Here is a 12323-nt window from a genome sequence, read left to right as displayed (position 1 = left end):
AGAAGAGAAGAGAAGAGAAGAGAAGAGAAGAGAAGAGAAGAGAAGAGAAGAGAAGAGAAGAGAAGAGAAGAGAAGAGAAGAGAAAAGATTGGTCTTTATAAGACCCAATCTACTTCTTTGATTTGAGGCTAGTTTCCCACCCTTGACTTTTTCTATTCTCTGTACTACGTTTGTGTAGTTTTCACTGAAGACTCTTTCTTCCTGGTTCCCAGGACAAAATGAGATATGGAACATTTGAGTAATTATACTACTTCAACATTTATATCTTTGTTCCTTTGTTAACAATTCAGTTGCTTATAATCCCAGCATCTGATGATGCTGTTACTGCCACCTTTCATGCCTCTACTCTGTCTATGCAAGTGTCATAGTCCCCCATTCTCCATGAAGCAACACTTACCGAAGACTGTGCGGGCAGGGACAGATTCTCTATTAAGCCAGAAAGACACTTGTGACAGAATGACAGTCATGATACATGGCAAGTAGGTCTGGATGACAAAGTAGCCAATTTTTCTCTTCAGATGAAAGTGGGTTGTCATGACAACATATTCTCCTGGACAGAGAATAAAATTAGGCAGCATGGATTCATACAAACACTGTTAAAACAACTTGGGCCACCATTCTGTGATTCCCAGAGATCCTCAATATTATATTCAAGTTAAGATTTCCTAACACCTTTCTAACTCTTGAGTTCTAAAGCAAAATTATAAAATAGTATTTTGGACATTAAAAAATACGATAATAATACACCATGACAACTTGTTGATAGCAAGTCTGATGAGCTTATTTAAATCATGCTTTCATTTAAGTAATGAGAAATGACATTTTATAAAGAAAGCACTTACTGTATGATACATACTCATATAACACTTCATTAAATTTTTAATATTCACAGTGATCCTGTGAAGTAGGGACTACTCTAATCCTCATATTACAGGTCAAAAAACCTCAAATAACAAAGGTCCAAATACCTTGCACAGGCACCCAGCTAATAACTAGTAGTGCCCCAAATTAAGCCCACATAGGTTAGATCTACAGTTTATTCTTGTCAACACTATGCTTTGTTATTCTATAGGCATTTCTTGATTAGAACTAAAAGATCAAATTGGGCCTAAAGAAAAGGATCAGCTACAATGAGCATGCACAAGTTCCTGTGGAGGACCCTGGTTTAACTTTTAGCATTATATCAAGCAACACCTGAAATTTCAGCTCTAGGAGAGCTTTTATTCTCTTCTAGGCTCTGTGAGCACCTACATATATGTGTTGTACATATAGACAAGCAGACAGTCTCATACATATGAATATAGAAATTGGTGAGATGTTACAAACAACATCTATACTAATTTTAGTCTACTAACATCAATCAGTAAATCTTTGCCTTCTGTATTTTTCAATAGCTTTGATATACGTGAACTCTCCATTTTCCATGAATAGCAGAGGCAGAGGTGTATCCTCAATTCAAGTACCACTAAAGATTGCTAGTCATCTGTAGAAGCTACTAACAGGCAAAGAAGCAATTCTTCACATCTCTAGAGAGTACTAATTCCATCAATGCTTTGATTTCAGATTCCTAACCTCCAGATCTGAGAGACAAGAAATTTAGTCTCTTTTAAGCCAACCAGGTGGCAACAGCTTGTTAATAGGAACATGGGGTTCCCAACTGTAGCTACATCTAGATATTCATCCAGTTATTTTGCATAACTATTATTTGGATATTTAACAGGTATTTTGACATTTTACTTTCTCTATTTTCTATTCTCTTCCAAACTAAACTTGCCAACAAATTACCCCACCTCAAAAACTAATAGCTCTAAGGTATCTAAGACTAAATTTAAAATATTCAAAATTCTTTGCATCATATTCTTCCTCTGTTTCTGTATCTGACTTCCTTCTTACTTCCTTCTCTTATTCCCCCTTCATGACCTGTATTCTCCTCTTCTGTTACTTTTGCTTTACTCTTTCCTACTGATTAGGAGTTTAGGATTTATTTTTCCCAAGAGTTGGACTTTGATTAGCTTGACCATTTTCCCTTACCAGCTTTAGTTTCATAGTTCTTAACTCATAATATCAAGCTTACTCTCCATTCATATGAAATAGCTAATATATAAAATATCATTGATATATTAATATTACTATCTACTATTTAATATTCACGGTTGTACGCTATCAGAAAATGAAGACAAATGTACTTGTACTTATGAAATTTTTATTAAATCAACCATTTGTTTGAAGTAGCTGAACATATTTTCTTCAAGCTTTTTTTTCTTTTCTTCATTATTAGCCTTGCTTTCTCTGTTCCAAATGGAAACCATCTCCTTACTGAGAACTAAAGGTTTGTACTGGTTGAGGAGCCATCCCTTATTTCTGCCTTTAAATTTTTTTTTCAGATTATATGTGTCCACTGGAAAAAGACAAGGGGAAAATGAAAGGCTACTTTAACACATTCACAGATGTTTAGCAAATTAATTCATTGTATCAATTCACTGGCAAGTTCTTTTCAAATACATAGCCAGCATTTTCTATCATCTCTCCATATTTTTTTCCTGTCAAAATCAGAACTCAGCTTCCCACTAAATTGGAGGATTTTTTTCATCTTCTCATTCTATTTTCACTAGTGAGTTCCATTTTTCTGCTATTGTTTTATTTTGTTTTCTTTTAGCTTATTCAGTACCATCACTGTTGTGCATGAAATAGTAAATATGATGCATATTTTATAAATAATTGTTATCTATTATTCAAGCCAGAACTGTAGAACAGCTTGCCAAATTAATGTTGAGGTAGATATCCTTCCTTTGTGCCTCCATTGCTGCCTTTTTTGTGTAATTTGTTTTTATGACAGATGACTGTGTAAGTCACAAATAAACTCAATCTACACAGAAAGTAGTTTTCCATGTCTTAAATCATGTTTGGTATTTTCTATCTCTCTACATCCATTTGACAAATTATTATATTAATTTAATTTTCTAAGAGGATAATTAAGATTCATACTTTAATTTTTAAATTAAAAGTTTAAACTGTTATTATCATATCAGTTTATTGTAATTGTTTATGCTACCTCTACATGTAGTCAGACCCAAAAATAAGAGAATGAATGAAAGAGGCATAAAGAAAACACAGAAACATGAAAATTAAAAAGTCTTTGTAGGCACTTTCTACAGACAAATAACTAAATTGAAATGGATGGTGCCCAGTACACAAAAAAATGCAACTGCAATAAAAGATAGTTTTTAATATTTCCTCTGTATGTGTGTTTCTCTTTTTTTCTATTTTTCAAATTCTAAAACCAATTTTAAAAATCTTTTTCTTTTTTTTTTTTTTTTGGTTTTTTCGAGACAGGGTTTCTCTGTGTAGTCCTGGCTGTCCTGGAACTCACTCTGTAGACCAGGCTGGCCTCGAACTCAGAAATCCGCCTGCCTCTGCCTCCCAAATGCTGGGATTAAAGGCGTGTGCCACCACTCTTTGGCAATTTTAAAAACCTTAATTATGCTCTCACACTTCAGTTTAGAAATTTGTCCAAATCTATGAGGAAACATAATATTTTGATACCCACATACATCATTGGCTAAAGCTGCATTCTTTCTAGTGGTTCTAAGGAGGAGGCTCCTAGAATTTCTGTGCTTGTAACCCTGCTTTATTTCTCTCTGACTGATTTGCTCTTCATGAGAAACCTTTTGTAATTATGCTGATCCTACTACCATGATCCAGTATTATGTCTTCATTTAAATACTATTATAACCACTCCTTTCATAACCTAATATGCTCACAGGTTCTGGAATTAGGATATGCCATCTTTAAGGTATATTCACGCCATTCAAAACAACTAAATGTTCCTTTAATCGTCTAGAAATAAAGAGGACAAGGAAACAAAGACTTATATTGAATCTGGTAGAGGACTGGAATGGTAGAGGGTGAGTGAAATACACTATATACTCATATACTTGACACAAATGAATCCATGTTATATCTCTAAAAGTAAAAAGAGGTGCAGTAGAAGCACATTGTAAATATGGAGTGAACTAAACTATACATGCTTAAGGCATTGAATTTGTAGAGACATGGAACAACAATATTGCTTACCTCACAGTACTGGTCAAGGCTAAAATGACTTAATACATGTCCATAGTGCTATATCCAGTACATATTACATGTCCAGCAATTAATCATTATTAATGTCATTACCATACATGTGTTAATTTCATCATTGGTAAGAAAAATAAAATGAGAGTTTCCTGATGCATTAGTTTGCTGAGGCTGCCCTAATGAAGTACCAGGTATTGGATATGCTAAAACAAGATAATTGTATCACCTCAGAGATCTGAAATGAAGCTTTACTCTTCATAGGAACAATTAGATTACATTAGTGCAATATGACCTTATCTTCAGTGATTACATTTATATTATACTATCCCCAAATAAGATCCTGTACTAAGGTGGTATAGTTAACACTTTGACATATCTTTGGAGAAAATAACTGAATCCATAATTCCAGTATTTTTAAGGAGAGAAAAAACACTTGAGTGCTCATATAGAGGCAATGGGAAAAAGAATTGGTTAAATTTTCAGAGCAGCAGTTTGTCAACATGTATTATTTTCAAAAATGTTCTGTCTGGATCATAGACAGATAATTACACTATAGCAAAATGTTGTCTGGAAAAAGAGGGTCTACACGATATCGTTTATAGAATTAAACACAGGGTATAATAATAGATAATTGGTTAAGTAGGCTATGAGCCCTGCACAATGCCATAACAAATGAAACTATTATTTTGCTAAGTTTAAACAATGAAATGCTACATTTTCCACTGAAAAACAAAAACAATTGTCAAGAATTTTCTAGCCTTGAAAGAGAAAATTTATTATTTTACTTATATTTAAAGTAACCAAAACAAGTATTAACGCCTTCATTATAATTGCTAGCATATTGTTAGTGATTTATATGTGCATTTTTCTTGGCTTCTGGACATCTAATGACATGAACACTTTATAAAACTTGTAATATTAAAAGTAGATAAAATTATAAAATAGAATAAATGGTATGAGTACCATTTATTTGGTACCATTTGGAACATTTTAGTGTTCTAAAACGCCATTTAATTAAATTTTTGAATTGCTACAAATGCAAAAGGAATTTTCCTGTATATCAATATATATCAATAAATGTACTAAAATTTTCTAATTTTCTTATTATAGATTTTTAAATTTTTATTTATATGTTTCTGTCTGTCTGTCTATCTCCCTCACCCTACCTCTACACCATCCTCTGTGTATATGTGTAGTTGTGCACCTGCATGTGAGCACATGATTGTGGATGTCCATGTAGGTCAAAAGAGGGTGTCAGATCCTCTGCAACTGGAGTTACAGATGGTTGTGAGCCACCAAGTATATGTTGGCAATTGATCCCAGGTCCTCTTTAAGAGCAGCCAGTTTTTTAAACTACTGAGGCATGTCTCTAGTACCTTACTGACATTTTCATAGGACATGCAATTGAAGAGTTAAACTGTTACTCTGAATCAAGGGTGGACTGTTTTCGGAACCCCTATTAATACACAATCCCTGAATTCTCAGGTCTCTTGCATAAAGTTGCATGACATATATATCTATGATATTTATATAAAAACCTATAATATCAGATACAATACAAATATTCATACTCTATTTTATAATGACAAGAAAAACTTCTATACATGTTTAGTATACAATTAAGACAAATTTGCATTCCTCATTTGATTAAATCTGTAGATGGAGAGCCCATGGATACACTGAGTTGGTTGTATCTGAATGTCCTATGTTTGCTTCTCCATGCATTTTTAGCATTACTATTATGAAAATGTATTTTCCATATGATAAAGGTGGTTTAAACTATGGAATAAGATCTTGGACTGATTCGATAGCCAGTAAGACTGATTTTCAAATTTGATACCAAGTATCAAAGTTCAGAGGGCAACCAGGACAAGTAACAAAATTAACTAGTGCAGAATACATTTCTGGGAATGGGACCTCCACAGCCCTGGGCAAAAGCATTTCTATTACATCATACACTCCCCTGGGTCCTGAAGTAAAGGGCAGACAAGATGGTGTGCTATAACATCACCAAGTCATAACATATGTCTTAATAATGAAAGGATGACTGTATGTCCAACTTTATCAATAATTGTGGACTCACAAAGATTCGTGTTTGAAAATGCCGAAAACATTACTCCTCAAGAGATATCAGGGCACTTGGTTTCAGAGGGAATTAAGAGCTTTCTGCATAGGTTCACAGTTTGACTCTGGCACTGCATAACAACACGGAATGGAATAAATTATTGAATTCATATGCTTCAATTTCATCATTGTAATGGTATTCAAAACTGTTTTCGATTAAAGATTAAATAAGTTAGCAATATAATGTTGTCAAATGATAAAGATTACATAGAAATTTAATAAACAAATAAAGCAATACCTGTACTAGACCGGATTATCTCTGTCCCAACAACATGGCCAAGCAAGTCATACTGGTTCAGGCGTGAGCCATCCTGTGCTACTTCCACAGATTTGTTCTTCCCAAGAGTCCAAGAATAAATTACTTCAGCTTTGGTATAGGCATCTATAGCAAGGGTATGTAAAAAGAAGTTTAAAGAAAAGGAAAATCATTTCCTATCATGCATAATGTGTATATGATTTAATAATATTTAAGTTATTACAGCTTCTATCCCAAAGACTTTTAGATACATTTTTGTCTTCCATTAAGTTCAACCTTCTATTCACTCACCCTTCCTATAATAAACACTCACTACTTATTATAGCATGTAGAACGTACATGAAATGAAACCACAATATTCTGTTCCTTTAATGATTGTCAATGCTCTAGACGGACACCTTTCCTTTTCTTGAAGGAAAGACTATATAGCGATGGGAAAGAATAAAATATCGCCTCATTCACAAATGTCAAACTCAAAAAAGGCAAAATCTGTGGAAATACCCAATGTGAGTGAACCAGGCTGGTAATAAAACATAAACTTCCAGGAATATAATAAAATTTTCTTTAATTAATGATGAGGTAAGTATATGGAATTAAGATAAAAATTCAAACTAATGATATTTTAAGTTAAAATAATAATCCAAATCAAAATAGCAATAATTAATGATGACAATTTTATAAATTATTTATTACCACTATAGTATGCAAAGCAGAAATTTCACATGCTTTCTTTTGTACCAGGTTGTCAATGTTTTCTCTTAGACTTGAAATTAAAGCATCAAATGCAGAATTTTGTACAAATTAACAAAGTTGTGAGGTAGTATAAAGATAAATAGTTTTTGTCAATACTGTAATGAATGAGTTGATTCCTTTCCAGAGAAAGGCAAATTTTTCTACATTAGATTTCATATTTAGAGTGAGCACCTTGACTTAACTCAGGCATCTAGGTTCACAAAGGGAAGCTAAAATCACCACACATTTTGCCACTTTACTCCAAGTTTTAAGCCATCTTTTGTTAAAGTCAATGATAGAAAGTATCTCCACCTTATCAAGACAGCTACTGTATCCTTAATATGCTCTAGTTATATAATTTATCACAAAGCAAAGAATTTCTGGTGAAACTTCTACTAAATGAATGTAAACTCTGGGTCTGTGCAAAATTTTGTAATACTAAATATACTAATCATAAGCAGGTCTAGCATTAACACGTACTCATGTACATTAATTGTGATCTACATACATTATATTTTAGGACTTGTTTACAAATAATTAAGTAAACCATTCTATAATTTATTTGTGATGAACAATATGCCAAGAACTCATTGATATCAAAATTCTCATTGGCACCATGACCAAATATGTATAATTTTATGGTAGTTTTATACCTGTCCTGTCATGTGCATATAAAGAAAAAAATTATAAGAGGGGAATGGGAATGATGATGTCTCAATTAGTAAAGTACTTGCCACATAAGCATGAGAGCTTGTGTTCAGATCCCTCATCAATCATATAAAAAGCTTGATGTATACCAATAGCTCCAGTGCTAATACAGTGGAGCTCCATGAAAAGTTTTTCTAGCTAAATCAATAAGAGCCACACTCACTGAGATCATTTCAAATGAGAGGTGGAGAATGATCCTTTCCTTTGATCTCAGATCAGTTATTGTAGCATCATAATGTGTGTGCCTCATGGAACCTTATAAACTAGCCTGACACCATTCACTTCACCTCATGTCATTGAGTAAGATTATAATCACAAGAAATGGAAGATCAAGTACAGTAAATAAGTCCAATTATTCTCCTGTTAATAGTTATCTTTCTTAATCTGCCACTGTGTCCAGTTTTAAAAGTCAATTTCTTCAGGAGTATTTATGTATAGAAAAATACTATATACACACAATTTCACAGATTCTAACATCCAGTAATGGTCTCAGAATATATTCCTCCAGAGGAAGGAGGTACCATATCTTAACTACAGTTTCCTATAATACACCACATAATTTTATATGTGAAGCTCAATTAATTGTTAAAAAATACTTTCTAGGCATACTTAAAATAGTTTCCATTTCTCTAACTCTCCCATCTGTTTTAGAGCACAGTTGTCTCAGTGTACCTTTTAATTTTTAAACTCGGATAGATATAAGAATTATTTCAATTGTCTCTTAAGAAAGCTATTAATAACAACTTATGTTAGACCGTATATTCAGAGGAATTACAAGGAATGCGTGAGCCCAAAACAATCATGCATAAGAAGTAGTCACCACATAACCTCAGTGGGTTGTGATCTTGTCAGATTTGAGTCTAATGTTATCAGAGCATTCAATTTAATAAAGCAGTAATAAATATAGAAACTTAAAATTAGGCAGCTAGGTTGGCAACAAGCAAGCCCTAGGGATTCTTTTTTCTCCTGCCATGCTTCCCTGTCTCCACTAATGCTGTGGTTCCAGGTGTGTATATACTTGGATATTTGTGTGGATACTGGGAATCCAAACTTGGGTTCTCATGTTGTAATCCAAACACTTTACTCACTGAGCCACCTCCCCAGCTTTTGACAAATGATTTTTTAAAAAGCAACAAACACTGTATGGATCAAATATATTATATATGCATCTCCAATTTAAAACATCTCTTCAGGAGACTTATGTCTGTAGATGATATGGTCTATTGTGTTTAGATTTGGAAAAAATTATGTTGCTTATAATGTATTTAGTAGTACCATTGTAGCTCTTTAAACCACTATCACTGAAAAAAGACAGAGAATTTCTTATAAATCCTTTCATGAACTTATGAAAACATGTTTTTATATATAATAATATGGATATAAATATACATATAGCAGTGTTCTTAGTGGAATGTGATTTTATAGGATGTTGATTTCCTATGCATTGTCCTTTAAACAGAAAACATCAAAGCTACTGAGTAGTAGCAATGTGAAGACACAGACAAGTGTGTCTCTGCATAGGAATAGGTATACTCTAAGCATATGTACTAAATGCAGAAGGCACTAGAGATAAATACAAAACAGAATGTTGACCATGTAACTTTTTTCAGTGAAAGGTAAGTTATAGATGATGTTTTTAACTCTAAGAAAGAAAATAAATCTCTTGTTAGATTTCTTAACTTAAGATAACTATGTAGATCGGACATTAGTGAAAATGCTAGCTCCCAAATTCTAAGTAAGTCTTGAAGCCTGACATGTGGCATTTTTTTCATATGTAGAATATAGTGAGGGAAATGACATAAAAAGAAAAGGGGAACTATTATAGAGACGAGAAGTATAGAAGGACAATCAGAAAGCAAGTAAATATAATTAAAGCATTTTATATGCATATAAAGAAATATCAAAATGTATCCCTTTACTTTTTACAACTTTACAATTTTACAATTATCATGCATTAGTAAAAAGCCAGATGTTGTAATCCCTACCAGGGAGTTCACTATTTGCTGAAGGAAACAGAGACAAGCAAACAGTTGTAATGCAATTGTGAGCATAAAAAGTGTGCAACTTGGTGGGGAAAAAACATGTAAGCATTACTTGACATTAGATGCAAACACTAGGAAAATTGTTTTAAAAATGATAATCTTCAGGTTACTATGATCCTTTTGTTGATCTCTGGAAGCTACTGAAAGTTACTTCTGGCAACTTTGAAAAACTTATTTCTTTCATTTTTAACATCATAATTTCACCATTTCACCCTTCCCATTCCTTGCTTCTAATTCTCTCATATACCCTTTCTTGCTTTTTCTCAAGCTCAATTAATTCCATTAATTTTGTTATATATATATATATATATATATATATATATATATATATATATATATTTTTTCTGCTCTGTCTGCATAATGTTACACATGAGTATGTTTTCAGGGCTGAGCATTTGACATTACTAATTGGATAATTAGTAATTGGATTACTAATTGCTCTTCCACAGAGAGGACTATTTCCCTAGCTCTCAGCATTCCCTAGTTTCCTATTGTTCTTTGGGTAGGGTTCAGGCTTGTGGGTCAGCACTCCCATCTACTTAGTCATATTCATTGGTGTTGCCATTGTTCAGCTCATGTTTAGGCAGTCATGTTGGTGACACTATGGAGATTGTTACTAAAAACCACAACCATTTAAAATGCAGAGTTGTAGAGCCCACTCCCATTGGATGCTACATCTAACACATCTTAACACACTTAAGGCTCAGGGAACATTGTGGAAGAAGGGGAAATGGAGTGAAGGAGTTAGAGAATTGGAGTTTTCGGTGGTACTGTGTGTCCTAGTAGTTCAGAAGCTGCACTCTTTTGATAGCTTTATTAAATTCTCTCTGCTTTAATGTAGGCATCCTGAAAGCAAAAGTTGTCAGAAGAAACTTCAACAGAATGATTTAAGAGTGTGAATCACTCACTCCTTGATGTGCTCAATTTTCTTCCCTGACAGTGTTCCTTAATTTCTCCTGCTATATCCTTCACATTGGTTATAGTCATCTCTTCTCTAACCTATCTAGTCTTTGAGCCTCTTTTCATCTTTATTTACTGTGATTTCTTTGCTAATTCAATCATACCATCGGGACAGATGAGAACTAAATTAAACCCCCACTCTATAGAGCACTTAGAAATGAACGAAGTTTTAAATGTGTGTTGGGAGCCGACTCTGAGCAGAAAGCGGCTATCATCTTTCCAGCCATCTTGAGCCATATACCCTGACAAGAGACTTGTTTTCAACAGCCTGCAACAGCTGAGCACACTGATAATTATCTTGATATACCCATGATTTCTTTTCAATCAAGGCCAGGCAGTGGTGGCACATGCCTTTAATCCCAGCACTTGAGAGACTCAAGGTGAGACTCAAGGTGAGACTCAAGGCAAGACTTGAGGAGATATATAAAAGGAGAGACTTGAGGAGAGACCAGAGCATACTCTGTCTCATCTCCATTCTTTGCATCTCAGTCCCCACTCTCTCTCTTGCTAGGCCCTGACCCACAGATTGAAGCAGCAGAACAGGCTGATACAAACTGGTGCTCAAAGTGAGGTAGCAAGAAAGAGAGACCCAGTGAGGGACATTACCAGAAGAAGGGTCAACTGAAAATTCAGAAGTGAAACAGAGGTGATTGCTATGGGAACCTGCCGCGTGGAGACCAGTAGGTCATAGTAATGATAATGGGGCAAGAAATAAGTCGGCCTGAATTTAACTCTCTGTTTTTGTTTTGTTGTTTCCTGCTTATGTGTATTAATTGTTTGCTTCTGTTTCACTGTTTAAATGCTGTCTTTCATGTTCAAAAGAAAAAGAAAAGCATAGAATCCCAAATACGACCAAAGGTTGAAGTAATTGATTTGTCAGAGCTGGATTGTGCTGACCTAGAGGAAGAGGCAGCCAAATATTATGACCCTGAATGGCTCTCTTCGCATAGGCCCCCTCCCTATGATCCTCCACCTCCAGATGCTCCTGTTATGGAGATGGTGGTTGAAGATCACAGAAAGGAGTTGCAGGATAAAATTTCTTTACTTAAACAACAAATTTCTCTTCTTAAACAACAAATAGAATTAGAGGAAGAGTATCGGGACTTAATTAATCAGCTACAAAAATTAAAGACAGGGAAGAGGTCTCGAGAGGGCAAGGAAAATTCCTCAGGTCCTCGAGTTCCTCAACCCAGTGTCCAAAGGCAGCCCCTGTCCTCTGGTTTTAGTTCAGCCACAGATCAGCCAGAGGAGGGAGAGGCTGAGGTTTTCCCTGTATCAGAGACTAGAGACGCTCAAGGGGTTGTATGAAGACATCACAACATGGTTTAATTTTCAAATTATTAAAGAATTTAAAAATTCAGTGTCACAATATGGTGCCACTGCTCCCTTTACTCTTGCAATCTTAGAATCTGTTGCAGAGGAGT

At 34.3% G+C, this 12323-nt stretch overlaps 1 protein-coding gene across 1 annotated transcript in view; it reads right to left on the bottom strand.

Annotated features, from left to right (window-relative positions):
- Gabra3 (gamma-aminobutyric acid type A receptor alpha3 subunit) overlaps nt 1-12323 on the bottom strand; it is a 158665-nt gene that overhangs the window by 25492 nt on the left and 120850 nt on the right. Inside the window, exons 6-7 of the mRNA XM_028787990.1 lie at nt 6440-6583; nt 398-550 (exon numbers count right to left, since the gene is read on the bottom strand). Coding sequence (XP_028643823.1) covers nt 398-550; nt 6440-6583 — 297 coding nt within the window. The remainder of the gene's footprint in view (nt 1-397; nt 551-6439; nt 6584-12323) is intronic.

Source organism: Grammomys surdaster, unplaced genomic scaffold, assembly GCF_004785775.1.
Source record: "Grammomys surdaster isolate TR1022 unplaced genomic scaffold, NIH_TR_1.0 125690, whole genome shotgun sequence".
NCBI classification, from domain to species: Eukaryota; Metazoa; Chordata; class Mammalia; order Rodentia; family Muridae; genus Grammomys; species Grammomys surdaster.
The sequence above is the reverse complement of the archived record's forward strand: the minus strand, read 5'-3'. Positions and strand labels throughout refer to the sequence as shown.